This window comes from Crocodylus porosus, unplaced genomic scaffold, assembly GCF_001723895.1.
Source record: "Crocodylus porosus isolate Cpor-Errol unplaced genomic scaffold, CroPor_comp1, whole genome shotgun sequence".
NCBI lineage: Eukaryota > Metazoa > Chordata > Crocodylia > Crocodylidae > Crocodylus > Crocodylus porosus.
This window is the reverse complement of record NW_017728921.1, coordinates 16415400-16433696: the sequence shown is the minus strand read 5'-3', so window position 1 is coordinate 16433696 and position 18297 is coordinate 16415400. Positions and strand designations below refer to the sequence as shown.

Genomic DNA, 18297 nt, shown 5'->3' with positions numbered 1-18297 from the left:
CCGCGGGCTCGCGATTGGCTGCGGCCGGACACACCCTCCCGCGCGCGCCTCCTCCCCCGGCCGCGCACACGCCCCGCCCCAGCCCGACACGGGCCCGGGGGGGGCGTTGGGGGGTGGCAGGAAGCCGAGGCCTGGGGATGGACTCTTGGCAGGGATAGCTTGCAGCTCGGTGTTTCAGGCCCACGTCCTTAGAAGCAAAGGGGGCAAGAATCACCGAGAAAAGGTGCTGTGTTTTTTAATCAGACTTACATTATACAGCCTCCTAACAAGGCACTTTGGCAGCTGTTGAGGCTGCGAAGTAGATGTCTGATACAGGCTAAATAGCTCTAGGGCACACAAATCCTGCTCTGGGTTTTCTAGGAAGAATAAGCACTAATATCACTACAGCATATGCCAGAGCTGCCTGACTGGCTCTAATCCGTGTCCACAGGATCCCTCGGCGCATCTTGTGGCAGTGGGCACTGGCTGGTGTGTTGTGCTCAGTGTCCCCTCTGGGTATCCTGTTATTAATCTGTGATCTCACTCCCCTTCCTGTTTGCTCTTTTTGTCCTCCAGAATTAGTTGATGCGTCCACAGCGGCCACCTTTATAAAGGGAGGCTTATCATATTTTGTGACGGGCCTAAGTATATGATCTTTCAGCACGTTAGATAGGCCTGACTGGCTCTGAGGGTGGCTAGCGCCACATGAATGAGTTCTAGTAAATGCTCATGTTTCATGTTTACAACAGTAAAAGTATATCAGGCAGTGTATTTACAAGACGTGCACAGAAGATTGGATATTCCATGTTGCAGAAGTCACCAAAAGTTTGGTTCTTTAGGTCTACCGCACCGCACAAAGAGTAATAGCATCATTATTTTTAGCATAAAACCTTAAGTAAGAAGGGTGTAGGAGGTTAAAACAGAAAGCATACCAAAGGAAAGAATATCTCTTGGGCAGCCCAGAAGAGTGGCTCTGGCAAGTAAGGAGTAAGCAAGCAAAATAAGAAAAAAACATGAGGCTAAGGAAGCTAAAAGGCCCCAGAGATTAGAAAGCTTCTACAAAGAGAAATCCAGGGCCTGGGTGTGTTTGTGGAGGTGGGAATGATGACTCACTCCTTCCAAAATTACCTAAGGGCACAGAAGCCATCTGGCAGCACAAGGCTTATGTAAAGGACTGGGAATAAAGATAAGGAGCATAGCAATGTCTGCTTCTGAGGGTGGGAGAAAGAGGGGGGAAGCACTTTCAAGGCTCAGAAAAAGCAGTGATAAAAGGACAAAAACAAGTCTAATTTTAAAATGCCATGCTGTGGCTCTCTTTCAAGTTCTTTCCCTTTGGCAATGGAGCTACTACACGCGGTGGAGAAATTTGGGATTGGATGTAACTCTCCCCCAGCAAAGTCTGATGATGAAACAAACATCATGTTTCTCCTATTTCCTCACCTTCCACAGCAGCACAAATTGTATTTGCTGTTTCAGTTGTTGGTCAGTCTGGGCACTGTTCAAATCCTGGGCACTTGTGCTTCTCAGAAGAGTTCAAATCATTTCCCACAGCTTCCTCTATCCATTTGCACCACTCCTATTATGAGCCTAGCCTCCAAGTCAGAACTGGGTCCTACAGGCAGGAGGGAGAGTGGGAGGGAGAGAGAAAGAGAGGGTGAGCACAAGAGCAGCAAAACCTGTTACAGCAACTTACAGAGAGGTAATTTCCAATATACATGAGCAGCAGAATCCCTTCTTTCATTAACTTGCAACTGCCACAAGTGAGAAGAGAATTTGTTGAGCATCAAAAGGATAAGACACTCCAGTTTCTGGGTATATGCACAAATCTAAATGAGTTGTGTGTGTCCTCCCTGTCATTTACATGATGCTTATTGCAAAAATGATATCTGAGCTGGTTGGTAAAAGCCAATGTGGAGGTAATGAGCCAGTTTCTCTGCCAGTCTAACTCAGCTGGCTTTAGTAGAGTTTTCTACTCTAGGGTCGGAAGGGACCTCAACAGATCATCAAGTCCGACCCCCTGTCTAGGAAGGAAAGAGTGCTGGGGTCAGATGACATTACATTCAGATTTATTGGGTTACATAGGCAGAAAGTTTGGTTCAGTGGTTATAGTAGTTCTCCCTCGTATTAGCACGTGATCAGTAAGAAGGTATGTAACTGTCTTGTCCATTCAAAATCAGAATTACAGAGTCAGTTGTTGTCCTTCCCCTGTCAAAATTTGACTTGCGGGATGACACTTCCTCTGGAGGGAGGCAGGACTCCCTTGAAACATCTGGAAGAAAGGTGCAGGCTGCTCTGTGGTTGGTACTCCAGTGCTGAGAGGAGGTACAAACCCTTCACTTTAAGTGGTGTACCTGTCACCTGATGAAGTTCCTGGGTGGTATTTAGCAGGCTGGGAGCAGGAAGATGATTCCCTGTAGGAAGAAAGCCCACTCCGATCTCTCCTGCTTCTCAGGGTGGGCTTTTATTTTAATCCCAAGCACCAATGTTCTGTTGAGGTTCACTTACTCTTCATTAGGATTCAGATTCTTCACAGGAAAGATAGAAAAAACATGAGGAGGAGGAATAGCATGAAGGATGATACAGGGAATATGAGGAAAGTGGCACAGAATTGGGGGCTGTATCAGTTGTGAGCATCATCCTAGACTGGTTTGTAGCACTCATCCTTTTTATGAGGTCTCTGACCTACTGGAGCCTGCTCTCCCTCTCAGTGATGTACGGCTGTGTTGGACTCATTCCCATCTCCAGGAGAGCAGAACTGCCCACTGTACAGTCCTCAGACATTGCAGACTATTTCTCTTCTTTTTCCTAGAACTGTATGTACCCCCATCATGCTCCTGTACTTGCTGACAAGAGCTCTACAATAGATATCAAATCCAGCAGGGTGATCATGCTCCCCACAATGAAGGACTTCTTCTGCAGAAACATCTTAAAACTTACAAGGTCTTATTCAGTTCCTCCCTAGCATTCTCCAGCTTTGATGATGGTAGTGGCTGTCCTGTGAAGAGAGGAATCACCACCTGCCTAGGGAGGAGCAAACAGGATACATCTCCACGCACATGCAGTGTCATGGCAAAATGGGAGCCACGCTGATTGCTCTGTTCTCTACTCACTGCAACAGTGTTGCACTGCTAGCTACCAGGGATCACAAGACCTGTTGTGATCCTCCAAGCAGCTGAATATTGTTATCAGAATTTTAAGAGAATAATTTGTGGAGCTCAAATACCCATATCTCAGGATCTGCTAGCATATGTATTGAATTTCATCCCTTATTCTGATACCAACTTTTGTTCCTACACTTTGTTACGAATGGAGCTGCAAGTTCCCCACAAGTTTGTTTCAGTTAAATTAAAAGTCTTTACGACCCTCTAGGATAGTGGTTTGCAATCTCATTAGACTCAAGGCACCCCTCAGAAAATGCCAGTTCTTAGTTTTAACTTGATTTTTGACTATGGAAAATAATCAGAACAATTCTTCTGTTATAAAGATCTCAGTAAGACTACGACAGGTCAGAATATTGTTGATGCCATCGATTCCTTTTTGAAATCTTTGGGTTTAGCTTGTGAATCACGTGTAAGTGCTTGCACACCTAAAGTGCTAGTATTGCACAACACCTCTTAAAGGATCTCATGGCACCAGTTGGGAATCGCTGCTCTAAGAGGAAAAATAATCTTCTCAAGAGCTCCTGGCCTTGCTGCTTGCTGCTGGTTGTTCTCCATTACACCACCAGAGGGAGAAATGAGGCAGTGTTTGCAGTGCCCCCCGGGGCTGTTTGTGGGTATGCAGTCTGTACATGCAGACAGTAAAACAGATGTTCATAAAATGAGGCTTATGTGTGTTCACCACTTGGCTACTTGTGGCTCCAAGACATAGTTGTCAAAGAAGCAACCCACATGAAGCTATATAACCCTCACAGAGATTCATAAATATGTGGAAACATTCGGGAAAAAAAATCAACTTAAATATTGTTTTGCTTAACAATGTTGTTCAGTACAATTTTGACCTACAAGCATCTTTGATCTCTCTCTCTCTCTCTCTCTCTCTCTCTCTCTTTACTTGGAGCCTCAAGCTGGTTGCTTTCTTTAGAGAAAACTATATGCACTTTATTCATACAAATCTCAAATGCTTGTGTGGCATTTCTTACAAGGCATAGTAAAATGTGAACAAGCAACTGTAACCTTGACAAGGCAATAATTTCACAGAGGGAAAAGAAGATCATCAGTCTTCCTCAATAATCCTTATAGTCCCCCATTTGGAACTCATTAGTACTGATAAAATAATATTCGGGCTAATTAAAATTGATCAAATTAAGGGGCATTTTTCACTACCTGGCAAACCTTGCCTCGTGACCTGGCTCCAGAAGGTAAACAGATTCTTCCCTGGGGAGACTTCCCACCCCCAAAACACACATATCTTTAGAGAAAAGAAAATTTCCAGAGTGATTCTGCCAACAAACCAAAGCAGGTAAGGCAAGGATCAGAAGAAAGCAGTGCTAAAATGTGTTCATGCTGGAGAAAGTGCAGGATACCTAGGAGCTAGCAGGAAGAGAGGAGAGTGACTCCACAAAAGACAGCACTTTATTACCAAATGTCTGAAGTAGATGCAAAAGCCTTAGATGCAAACGTTAAGGATACCAGTAGGCAGGGTTTTTAGTTCCAAAATGACAGCGATCTTTTATAGACAAACTAGCCGGTATAGCCCAGTACTGTACAGGACAGAGTAGTTACCATTAAGAGGGGCATCTTCGAAGTGAAGAATGATTAGTTACTGGTTTAAATGTAACTGCTGTGCTTAGAGAAAGAAATAGTATGCATGGGAAAGTGAGTGGAAGATAGGGCAAACAGGAGGGGAAGAAAAACCTGTTTGTAAGGGGGGCCCCAGGAAGCACTGAGGGCTCCCAGACAACCATTTATCTTAAAAATTGGGGCCCACAGATCTTTGAAAAGAGCAGTTTGGCTAAGTGTTATCCTGGGGGATCCCAGCTAGAATCTCAGTAAGACCTGTGAGAAGACAGATTGACTTCAGTGTGCCTTGTGTTGAGAAGAAAGCTGTAAACGCAGGGGGAAGTGTGATCTAGTACCTTTCTGCACATCTGGACCCAGCTTCTGTTGCCTTTTATACAAAGGTGAAATTTCCATCCTTCAGTACCAGCACTCTCTTTGGGACAGAGATTTATTATCCCTCTACTTCTAGAAAATATCTGTTTCACTCTTATTCCATACCAAATCAATTCATGGATTGATCTGGGATGGAGTAAGAGTGAAATAGATATTTTCTAGCTGCTTTTCCAGCAGTTGCTATTAGTGTGCATAAACAACCATCACAACTGGTCAAACCCACCTAGAAGTGGATGGATAATAAATCTGCTCTGCTTTGTTGGATCATTCACCTCTCTTACTGAAAGCCTGCCTAAAAGAAACAAAGCTGTCAGCAAAGCAAGTCTGTCAGGGGAAGGGGAAAGAAAGCTGTAAATTTACATGACTTTGATTACTCCATGAACTAGTTATATTCTCTATATGGTCTTACACCTTGATCATTCACATAGTGCCTGAATTCCTCCCCGTGGCACATGCAGCATCTATCATATTCAGTTTTTCTCTCATCTCTCCCAGGAGAGAAATAGATTCCCTGAATTTTTGTAAAGCTTTCTAAATGGTTTTTTTTTTTTTGAGGGGGGCTGGGTGTGTTTTTAATTTGTATTTACCATACATATTGTAAGGTCAAAGAAATGTGCCTGGTGTTCAGATTGAAAAACGGTGATGGTCCTCAGTTCCTAAGGAAGTTAGAGGGAGCTAGTTCCACTGGCTCATCTGAGCTACAGTCACAGTGCTGGGTTTAGCAGCAAGAATAACAATGGTTCCTCTGGACAATAACCTTTGCAACAAGTTAAAAGGCAGCATGGTGGCTTTTTGCCATAGCAAATATTTAAAAGGGCAGGTTAGCTCCTGAGATCGGAGTCCTGTGCTTTCAAGTTGATAAAGGTGACCCTGATAGACTGGTATTGATGGACAGCTTGATTCAAGGTTGAATGTTTTCTCAAAAAAGCCTGTCATTGTCCAGTGATGGATTTTTATTATTTCATGACAAACTATTAAAATCAGGCCAGCCTGCTTGAAATATGTCTCTATTGTGCAAAGTGACTCCATATAATGGGTACCTTTGTCTCCCACATTTATCTTGTCTCCATAATTACAGATCAATTATGCTAAGTTTACAGAAAAAGATGATGTTTTATAACTGCTGCCCAGCGCACCCACCCCAGGATCAGTAGTGAAGATTCTTCTGGCCAAACTGTGTTATCCAGTATGTTAGTGTAATCCCAAGGATCACTAATGGGGCTATACTTGTTTCATTAAGGGAATCATTTGGCTTTATAACTCTTTACTGCTGCTAAGAAAGACAATGTTGGCACAAGTGCTAATGGTAGGTACCATCCCTGAATATATTTAGGCTAGAAATGTTTTGCACAGCCAGAAGGGTAATGAGCTGGAACAGACTTCCAACTGTGTGGGGAGAAGGGGAAAGACATTTAATCTGTATTAAATGGAGCTAGAAAAAGACAAAGTCTGTCTGTGATAGCAAGAGGAAATAACCCTGCTTAATTCACAAACTCCAGTTGAGTTTGCAGATAGAAATATGTGTCCTTCCTTGTAAACAGGAGTTACGAACTGGAATCGGTGAAACATCATTAATATGGACTCACACTACACTATTATTAGTCACTTTTCAGACTTGGCCAGCACCTTAATTACATTTGTATAACACCATTGCTTCCTTTGAGGAGTCAGGAAAGCATCCTATTGGTGTACAACATGAGCAGACTGGATATCCAGGGAACAGAGAAAGGGTGGTAGAGCTGAGGAGTTAGTATTCAACCCCCCCCCCACCATGTAGCACCTCCATCTTTTTATCTCCAAAGGTATATCATTCCTCTTGGCACAGATGGAGACAGAGTGGCAGGGCTAAGAGATCAAGTCTAGGTAGGGCTCCAGCCACATCCTGCTGGGGATGGTGTGAGGCCCAGGGAGAGTGGGGCAAATCATATAGAAATGTCTCCCCTGACTTCAGTTGGCTGATTCAGCAAAAGTGTTAATGTGGGGCTACCAATCAGCTGAAGCCAGAGCAGGGTTTAGTTCTCTGCTTTCTTTCCTCCAGATGCAGAATGCAAATATTCCATGTACTGGTCCATGGGGCAACAGGGCCCTTGGGGTAAGGGACAGGGCAGACAAGCTGGCACCCTAGGGGAGAAAGGTATGGGGTTGATGGGTAAGGAGACTGGGTCCCTAAGGAAAGAAGAGGTAAAAAGATCAGGTCCACTGGTAGGGATGAAGAGAGATTCATCAGCCACATTTGAAATATAAAAGGCTTTATCATGGTGCCTTTTTGGTTGATGGGAGCAGAAAACCTCCCTCCCTCAACAGTTTCTAGTTATTCTTGCAAAACTGGGGAGGTGAGGGTTCTCTTCTGAAGCTGGCACTGTGCTGGTATGAGGCACACCGTATCCTCCTTTCACCCCCCTCTGTAAAAGTATAGAAAGTGCACCTTTGCCCCATAAGATATTCAGATCAGTCTCACCATCTAAATTAAGTACCTAGGCAAATAGCACCTGCTTCCTTTTTATTTCCCTGTTACAGGGACATGCACTAACTTTATCCCTGCTGAAATGAATGTGCAGTTGGAAATAAGGTCAGAAGATCATGTGGTTTTCAGGCTTCTTTCTTCCTTCATGGAGAAGCTGAGAAGCTTCTCTTTCCTCTTCCTGCCCCTAGACTAAGCCAGAAGCTATAATGTTTAGATACGACTTTTAAGGGAAGAGTCAAATTGGCTACTCTGACCTCTTCCGTACACAGGATGTAATCTTTTTCCAGAATATATTTTAAATGAGAGCCAGAATTCACCAGAAGCACAGCATGGAAAAATGCACCTGGGGCAATCATCTCTCACTCTGCACCATCCTCCTCCCCTCTTGCCTTCTGGCTTGTAGTCACACAGCAGAAGCACAGCTGGGCTGTGTCATGGAGTGCAAGGTGTTCACGGAGTAACAATTCTCTAGACTGGCAATGGAATTTGCTTCTGCTGGGGAGAATTTTCACCCCATTTTTTGCTGCCAAAACCCATATCCAGAAGGCAAAAGAAATGCTGATTTTGGTGGCAAAAAATGGGGCCAGTTTTCAAGGAAATGGAAATAAATGTAACAAAGATCCCAGTAGCATAACGTGGGGTGGAGAAGTGGTACATGGGTCCCATGGGCTGCCTGGGGAGGGGTGCCAGAAAGAATGGGGGATGGGGAAGAAGGCACTTCACCCTAGCAACAGTGAGCTCCACTGCGTTCTATGAAACTACAATTCCCAGAATATCTTGTGCTCTTTGACATGCATGGCCCAGCTGGCTGTTTCCTTGCAGTCAGAAAGTGCAGGAAGAGCCAGGCAGACAGCAACAAGACAGGCAGTAGTCTTGGGGTGAGGTTCCCTGCCACCCCTGTCCTTTTGGCACCCCTCCCCTTAGGCAATGCTGGAGCATGTGTACTGTTTGCACCCCCATGTTACACTCCTGGAATCCGTTTTAGATTTATCTCCAATTCCTTGTAAATTAAAGAACTTCTTAATTAAATTCCAAAGCCAAAAGAGGCATGTGAGAATCACTTGGCATATCAGAAGATCTGTTAAGGGAAAGAGGCAGAACGTCAACCAAATCAGATGTCAAGATTTAAAAGCTCAATATGGGTCTAATGTACAAGCACTCTTTTAACTATATATGTTCCCCTTTGTTCTTAATAGTCTACCATGTGAATGGCAAAACGCCCCCAGGCCTCAAGGCATAATTCAAGATTCCCTTGAAACACGGCATTAACAAGTATGCAGACGTACACATCTACAATAAAAAAGACAAGCAGAGAACAATCTTCTAGTCTTGTTTAGTGCATCTCTCTACACACTTCTAATCCTTCTGAAAAATCACTGGTAGGTCTTACTTTCTCTCAGCAGATGACCATAAAGATACCTAGATGTGTCAATATCTATTTAGTGCTTCCTCTTGCTGTTGAATTTATAAAAAATAAACTTGGCAACCTGTTAGCTTTCACAGGTAGCAGTATATTATGTTTTAATTGGGAAAATATAAATAAAAACAAATATAACTCCATATTAGAAAAAGGGATTCAGATAATTCAGAAGGAAATCCACCCCCCAGCATATCATACTTTGAAGATCTAACCCAACACCATATTTCTAATCTTGCTTGGTTGGCTTACCTCTGAAAGGAGAAAGTCTTAACTCAAGCTTTATATAATTAGGATGCAGTTAAATAACCTTTTTATTACAATATCTATTTTCATCATTTTATTAGATCTGAGTTTCAGGTTCAAACTTAGAATAAAAATTGCCAGTTTGGGAAGAAATAGAACCCATTCCCTCCACCCCCACGAGATTTTCAAGGCATGGATCAATGGTTGGATTGAAAAAACATACATGGAAGGGAATAACAGTTACTGATGGATTTGAACAAACTCCTCAGCTGTGAAGAGATACCATCAGAAACAAGAAGCATGTGTACCGCATTTGGGGCAGATGTGGAAGGCATGCTTGTGGCCAAGCAAGTGCTCCAGACAGAAGAAATGTTCCACAGAGAAATCCAGCAGACTTTTTCATCTAAGTCAAATCTATGTAGTTGTGCTCCTTGAATTGCCTGTGCAGGAATATGGTGATTGATTGTCTGCAAAGTCTTCAGGCATCAGAGAATGTTACAAAGCAGATGAAAAGTAAGGTGTTTTCACCTCCTGGCCTGAGAGGAAAAGCTGCCCTGGTTTATGCAGTTCTCAGTTGCCCCTAACTTATGGGCTGTATCAGATTCAATGCAGGTTCTGTGCAGTTCTCCTCCCCACCAAGGCTCATACAGGCTGGGAGGATTGAAAACGAAACCCCAAATCCCCATCAGCAGTGATCTGTTGAGCAAAGTTCACTGATACTTTCTGTGCCTTTACAGATACAGATCTTAAGAATTCTCCAGTGTCTGCCCTAAAAATGCAGAAAAGGCATATGGAAGGTTGCACTCTCCATGTGGCAAGTGCTGCAATGTGCTCTCCACCTCAGGAAGGGCAAGTAAACATAGTGTTGGAGATGGGGATTGGGAACAAGACGGAAGAAAGATGCATAAAAATGGTAACAGAAGGTAAACTCATTGCAGCACCTTCATTAGGACAGGTGCCAGCTGCGCCTTCAGCTGCGGATCAATCTGGATGTTGCTCAGTTCCTTGATATTCAGGACCATCTCGTGAGCTTGCAGAAACAGCTCCTTCCCCACAGCTTCCTCCACCCTGTCACGCCATTCCACCAGCCTTGGCCTGCCCTCAAAGATGTCACAACCCACTCCAACAGGCTGTGGAAAAGGAGAGACAGCAGCTGTAAAACACTCATGACGCTTCTGTAAGGGAAAGCACCACTTCACCTATGCAACAGGCAGAATAAGACCAGAATGTATGTGATTTCCACAGAAGCGGAAAAAGCTCTTGGAGGGTTATCAGGAAATTGGGGAGGATCCACTAGTCTGTTCATACATCTGAGAAAAGCAGCAACTGGACTGGATTCTTGGCCCTTCTTAATGGCCCTATGTCTGCTCTTGAACACAGTGGCAGCTTTTACATGCTATCACAGGCAGCTGCCACTTGTGCACAGTGCTCAGGTACAAAAGATCTGGTGATCATCAGAGGTTGCTGTAGAGTCTACTGTGAGGAAAGCTACACCAGATAGCAGTGTACTCCAGAGAAGGCTAAACTGTTAATTTAAACCTCAGTCTTAGTTGGCATGATCCAACCCACTCTATCTTCTGCTTGTCCCATCTTCCAAAACACTGCACTGCTGAGATGCAGAATTGTTATTTGTCTGCTATGGGGGACCTGGATTTTGAAGATGGAAATGCTATTGCTTTGTAGGATCCCAGTCCAGATAGCATGAGAGTGAGCAACCTAGCTGTGATCCACTTAACTTAGTCGGGAAAAACCCCCACTTTGTGCCCCTGTCAGAGCTCCTGGAGGAGTCATAAGCCAGGGTCTTTCAGGCCTGGTTTGGTAAGTTCCCACCTGGAGGAAGATATTCTCTGTTCAGGAACTCCCAACCTCTGAGACTTGGGTCTTTTGATCTTTTATATTATTACATACGAGCCTGTTCAGCATAGCTCCTTGCTTTCTGTTCATTGGATTTTGACTGTCTGACTGGAGAATAAAGTAAACAGCGATAAAATGTGAAATGCAGGATCGTAACAGATAATCTTGGTGGAGGCAAAATGGGTGAGAAATGTTTGTTACAGTCAGCTTCCTTGCTGGGCTCTGACTCCAGCCTTGGGCTCCATTCTCCAGTCCTGATGAATTAAACCTTCAGTCCTATTTCTAAGGAAAGGGTGTCACATACTGTTTTCTCCCCAGGTCAGCTTCTCCCAAACAGGTCAGCTTCCCCCAATACTGAGACTGCCAGATTATAGCATCATGCTCACCTGCATGAGCTCCACAACAGCCACCAGGTCTGCCAGAGAGATCTCACTGCCCACAACAAACAGCTTGTCCTGAAGGAACTTCTCCTCAAACTGCTTCAGGGAAGCAGAGAGCCCCTCCATAACCTCCTGAAGTTTCTCTGAGGGCAATGGCTGGCCTGTGAAGAGGGGAATCAGCAGCTGCATGGAGAGGAGAAAGGAGACCTGGCATCACAGGTGCACCTGCTCTGGATTTCATTTGTCTTTCCCTATGTAAGGGAAAGACACCCAGTAGACTTTGTCAGCAAGGTACATTGACTGGCTGAAGAGGTGCTGTTTGCATGAATGGCCCCCAGGAGGGAAATCCAGATGTGCACCTAACTTAAATCAAAAGTATCCAGCCAAGATGGTTACAGTCCAAATGAGATAACACATAAAGGAGCGCACAGAGTAAAACCCCTAGTGCTTTATAGCTACACTGCTTCCTCCTCCCGCTCCTGCTGTACCGTGTAATGGAACCTCTCAGTTATTCTGAAAAGCTGAATGATGCACATGCTCTAACACTCCAGCCCCAACTGATTGATGGGGATCTGGGAACCACAGCCAAGTTGGCAGCCAAGGCTCCTTGGCTTCTGGCTTCACCGTGGGAATACTGGAAGCCCTAAGAGCTGCAGCATGAGCCAGGGCTCTCTGGAGCCCCACAGCACCAAAGCTGCCTGCACCCACTCTCTCATACTAGCACAGGGAGTTCCTCCTGCATTAATTGTTATGGGAACTGTAAATAATGTGTCCAGCAGTGTTACCTGAATCACTGTGTCAACCTGTCTCTTGCCCCAAGGTGAGTCTGGTATTTATAGCTTTCAACCTAGATAAGAATGGACCTCACCATTCTGAATAAAGAAACTCTGACACCCAACTTATATCCCCATCACATCTACCCTTCTCGTCATTCTGTAGCAGTGGATGTATGTACAGACAGTTGCCTCTGGTTTCTCTTTATGGTCTAGAGCTCAAGGTGGCTGCGCAGTAAAAGGAAGTTCACTAAGGAATCCCTTCCTTCCTCCCCTATTCTATACTTGTATTGATCCTGGAACCCAGACTACAAGGATCTGTGTTTCCCTGATGAGCTGCAGACCTTCCACATTTGATTTATGCTTTGAAAAAAAAATCTGAAAGCCTTCTCTCCATGTCCAAGTGCTAACTGGAAACAGCTGCCTCTGTGCAACTTCCTTTGATCTGGGGATGAGTGTGCTGTCTAGGTGGAGAGAAATTCCCTTTGTATCATGGCTGTTTAAATGCCTTTTTGGGAAATACCAGTAGTCCTAGCTAAGCCCTTACCTTGATCCACATGGTCTTAGGAGCATTAGCCCGGATGTTGGTATGATGCCAAGACAGATATTCATCAACAAGGGCTCGCTTCTGGATATCAGATGGGTACCAGTGATCAGGGGTATTGTACTTCCGGCTCAGGTACAGAAGAATTGCAGTGCTGTCCAGATGTTAGTGGAAGATGAAGGGCAGAAGAGTTAGATGCAAAAACATATTTGTCTGCACCCTCCACCCTTCATAATGCTGTTTCTCCTAAAAAGCAAGGTGGCTGAGATTTTCAAAGGAGCTAAGGGAGGTGAGCATGAGATAGCAAATAATCTTCATCATCTGTGGACAATGCTTTCCCCACTAGCAGGCATACTTTTTAATGGGTCTCTCTCATTCCTTCTGGTTTCTGAGGTGTTTGAGTACCAATGGAAGCTCTTTCTTTCCTATGCTGCATCTAATTAGATCAATTCAGGGCCTTTTCCCTCCAGGGTTTCCCATCCAGAACTGTTGAGTGAAGCCAGCAGAAATCCTGGCAAAGAGAGATTGCTAGGATCAGGCCAGTGGTGTCTGTGGCAGTCCAGTGACTGTGTCATGATTGACAAATGATAGGAAAAATCTGATAGTTACAAATCCTGACCATTTGCGCAGATGTTTGTCAGATACTCCAGAGGGGAGTGACATAGAAAAGCCTGTACTGATAAAAGAGAAGAAAGGAAATATAGGCATCCTGTGCCTGGTCAAAGAACCCAGACAGATCCTTGTATAACAAGGTTTTATTTATTTATTGCCTATTTGGCCCTCATCACTATAGTGTCCAAGGGACTTAGATAAACATAAATCCTGCCGTGATTTTTTATTACAGAGTACAAGGGTTTTTTTTAAGCTTTAAAAAAATCTACTGCAGTGCTGGCATCCCACATTTTTCAGCATACTTCATAAGCATGAAAACCAGTTGGCTAAATTAGTCTGTTTTCATCATGGAAGTTATTTGAAAAGCAAGACAAAAGGGCAGGTCAGCTCCTGAGCTTGGAGGAGTTTTTATTACAATTGTACATCCTAGTGATTTTTGCCTTGAGTGTATCCTGTTCATGGTAAAGAGGTTGGAAATGTAAAAGAGCCCCTGCATACATTTAAGTAGGCACCCATTGGCCAAACATGGCCACCAGCCATGTTAGCTCCTTCAGAGCCAGAAGTACGGCACGTGACAAAGGAGATAAACACTGTGACATTATTCTTCAGCTGGAAAACTGGTGCTTTCCAATTAAGAACACGAACCAATTGTGCAAGAAGTGGCCTGTCAAGCGTACATAATGTCAGGTATTCCAGACCCTTCTTACTGTCAGCTCAAGTGTAGAATGAATCATGTATTCAATTCAATACATGCACAGCTTTAAACATCACATTATTACCTCTCCTGTGAGTAAACGTCCTACAATTTTCTTGTTTGAAGGAGATACCAAAGCAGACTAGCAATCTAATTTACACATGCAAATGGCTGATTGTGTAACCTTTTTCAGCTATAAAGAATGATACTTCTTAGTTACCAAATGTGATAATTTCATCCCTACCAATGTGCCCATGATGAATGAGATTTGGGGGTTGAATTCTTACCTCTCTGATAGGGTGAAGCTCCCATCTTTCAGTGCTGGCACCTTCTTCAAGATGTTCAATTTGCCAGACTCTGCGCTTTGTGATTGTGCTAACAAGAATTAAAAGTCGATAAGCCATAGATTAGAGGAGTCTTAACCTGTCAAGGCTGAAGTAAGCACCTACCTCAGCCTGAACCATCCATGTGTAAGGAACAATCAAACCTGTAACAATATTCCACCATCATTTTACAATGGCCATGGGGATCTTGGTTGTCGTTTCTCCACAGTGCAATATTTTGAGATAAAAAGGAAAATAAATTAATGATTTTAAGAATAAGCAACCTGCACACTTTTCATCCTGATCCAATTTGCCAGTGGCAGGAAGAATTTCAGGATGTTGCCTTGAGAATTCAGTATTTTGACACCTGTCAGCTGTAACTGCACAGCATATTGAAGAGTCCATTGCAAATTAGCATTCAGATACCATGATGATTAGCTTGATACATACACCCTACAGCTGATCGGTAGGGATCTTACAGAAGTCAATGTCCCACTGTCTTGGAGACAGGGAAAGAAGATGGAGGCTTGAATAAGGACAACTGATACTTTTGTCATGTTTGCAGAAGAATCAGAGAGGCCTAGAAGCAGCAGGTCTGTGTGCAAAGCTTTATAGTGAAGCTGATGGTCACTAACATCCCTCTGCCCCTTATTCTGAAGGCCAAAAGGAAGCCATTCCTGCAACTCATGAATGAGACAAACTCTAGGTATAGTGGAAATGGATGGAAAAGTAGCTTGACAGTTGTGGGTCCACAGGGATCACTGCAGTGAATGGAAATCAACCACAGCCCAGTTGGCTTAGAAACACAGGGAGCAGAATAAGGTTTGTTGGGTTCTGAATAGCGGGGAGGACTGAGCGCCACAAACAAAGAAGACGCTGAAGAACCTCATCACCCAATTCTCTGACCAGGAAAAGACTGAACATGGATATCAGAAAAACATCAGTTACTTCAGTACTTCAGGATGTCCCAGGAAGAAACTCATCTGCCTGTTAAGATTCCCTGAGTCTGGAGTGCCAGGGGGCTGGAGCTCAGGGCTGCCATGCATTAGCATAGCTCTGGTGAGGCAAGTTTGCACAGCACTTGCCTGTACTGTGCGTGGCACCAGGCCAATGCTGTTAGCCCATCCCTTTCAGGAAAAGCCAGCAAGTAGTTTATTCTTCCCTCTCTCCCCATAAAAGAGTTTAAATTCCATTGTTGCTGTGTTCCAAATAACAAGTGTATAGAGAGGTCGTTATTTAATCAGGTCTCCTGCTTCTCAAGGAAGGCAAAATACCTCCTGCTAAGTGCACTGTGGACTTATGAACTGGCACCTGATTTCCAGGGTTGGCATGCATATATGAATACAGGGGTTTTTTTTACCTGCTTTAAGGTTTCTGTATATTGGCTTACTAAAGTGAGAGGAAATCCAGCTCAGATCAGCATGGCCAAGAGTAGTTATTAAGTGATGGTTACTTTGTGGCCAAAAGGTTTTAGAAATACTGCAGTTAACACAGTGATTCATAACTTCAAAAATAATTTCTCTACCTGGTATGTGGGGCAGGGGCAGGAATTCAACAGGACTCCCAGTTGACAAAAGAAAATCAGTCCCTGTAGCCCCAGGTTTTTTCAAGGTTGGATAATGGATGGAGAAGCATGTAAGAAATTCAGTTAGCTGCTTTTTAAGTATGGCAACACATGGGCAAATTATATGAAAATAGGGGGGAAACCTATTGTGGGTCAGCTGATCCTTGATAACAGTTTGTGTGTCTGCTTTATCCCCTGGCACCAATTAGCCTGAGAACTTCATCATAGCCCTTTCCTGGCAATAATAGTGCATCGCTGAAGAAGTCAAGGTAACCAAAATCCCATGTGACCCATGAAGGACAGGAGTGAAGCCGGTGTAAAGCCTCCTCCCTTGCCATTGTTGAATCTCTACAACTAGTACCTCACACCAGCACTGCCGAAATACTCCACAAAGTTAAACCTGTCAATTGAGATGCACAAACAAGATCCAGAAGAGAGAAAGGTCAGAAGACAAAGTACAGGGCCACCCCCCCCCCCATCTCCAATATTTAGAGCTTGAAAACAGTGAGGCAAATCGATTGATGGTGTAACCCGGCTGACATGCAAGGAGTGAAGTTTTGGGTGTGCTTGGCCCTGTTTATTTAGGAGAGGTCTAAATGCCAGCCGCCGCTGTATGCCCAGCTCTGTTGACAGAGTGAGCTGTTTGCCGAGTCAGGTAGGCTTTGCCATCATATAGCAGACACAGCACGCTGTGCAGAGGTGTTGTCCGTATGCACGAGAGAGAGGGTCGCTGTCACAGAATGGGAGGATATGGGGTGTGGGAATTAGCCTGTCCTTCCTGCTTGGTAGCTTGGTTGTTTGTTTAGGTTAAAAAGGAAATTGCATCCATTTGTGCAGCCCAAAGTCTAACAATTCACAAAATAAACATTTGCAACCACAAATGCACTGTGAAATCCTGCAGGTTTCTTTACTCTCTCTGGTGTCTGAGCCTATTGCTGGAGCCAGCCAGTGACCAAAGGGCATCGATGTCTTTTGGGACAGTGGCAGCAGGAAAGTGCCATGTAAGACTCTGAATTGAGTTCCAAGTGCTTTAATAATGTAACAGACCTGGTAAGAACAAAAAATCAGTGTCTCTTACTGGACTTCTGACTTACCAGAGCAGGTTGGAAATTGGTTTGAATCTCACCTGAGCAGCTCTCCTCCTACCAGGGTAATAAATGAGAACTGGCACCTTTTTTGCTTTGGCTCACACTGAGGTTTTACTTACACAATGCAGCTGTGCTGCACAGTCCACCAAAGTTGTGTGTGGAGCCACTTGGGGTTTCTAAGAAAATCATTTGAGCCACCACTGGTTTCATATTGCATGAATGGGAAAAATTATTTAAGTGTTTGTGTGTTATGCTAATTATTGGGCTGATTAATTTATTTGCAGGTAGCAAAGACCAGAACCCCTATTCTAGTTAACAGTACTAGACATAAGATATAGGGCCCCGTGTTCATAGGTGTTGACCTGATTTATGATTCCAGCTCTTTAATGGCAATTGAATCTGCTGCAATTGATTCTTGATGTCAAAACAACATGCCACCTCATCTGAGGAGACGTAGAGAACAGCAGTCACCCTGACTCTGAAAGCAATTTCCATGGGGAATAAATGCAATTCAAAAACTGTCGAGCAACAGGTCAGGATATGAGCAAGAAGGAATCCTAGATGTATGTCATTAGAGGAAAAGAGGTTCATAAGAGAGAAGTGGGTATAGTTTATAAAGCAAATTGAAAATGAGTCCTGCTATTCAGTTCTCTGGCCATCCATTCCCCAGAACGGCGCACTCCTGATAGCTCTGTATTGCTTTGGGCTCAGTACTGGCAGATGGAAGTGGCTGGGAGGTACAGTCAGTAAATAGGGAACAGTCAACTTAACCAACTGTACAGCCCTGAGCAGGGGCAAGCTGAGTGCTTCTGATAAATGCACAGTCCCACAGAGTGTGCCTGTGCAGATATCCTAGGCATCTGAGTCCCTTGGAAAGCAATGCCCAGTGTCTGGGATGTCCTTCCGCTGCATGGTCTCTGCAACTTACTAACCTATTCATTTACTAGATGCAGCTGTGTGGTATTTCCAGGATTGTCACAAAAAAGCACAGCAGGGATAGGAGTCAATTGGGCATTGCAGGAACAGGCACATACTGACCAAACCATGGTAGTTAGTCCCCAGCAGCTTCTTGTCTGACACAGCAACTCTCTTAATAGACCAGGCAGAGCATCCATGGGATGGGACTATGGAACAGATACAGTTTGTACTGTGCAACCCTACATGAGCTTTTCTGTCCCTTCCACTCAGGATGGGACACCATCAATTCATAGATTGTTAGGGGCTGGAAGAGACCTCACAGATTAT

General features: G+C 44.2%; 1 protein-coding gene across 1 annotated transcript in view; it reads right to left on the bottom strand.

Annotated features, from left to right (window-relative positions):
* Nucleotides 1-9299: 9299 nt before the first annotated feature.
* The window catches only part of LOC109312819 (glutathione S-transferase theta-1-like), a 14406-nt gene continuing 5408 nt past the window's right edge, over nt 9300-18297 (bottom strand). Inside the window, exons 3-6 of the mRNA XM_019539121.1 lie at nt 14365-14452; nt 12775-12925; nt 11461-11637; nt 9300-10350 (exon numbers count right to left, since the gene is read on the bottom strand). Coding sequence (XP_019394666.1) covers nt 10150-10350; nt 11461-11637; nt 12775-12925; nt 14365-14452 — 617 coding nt within the window. The 3' untranslated portion in view covers nt 9300-10149. The remainder of the gene's footprint in view (nt 10351-11460; nt 11638-12774; nt 12926-14364; nt 14453-18297) is intronic.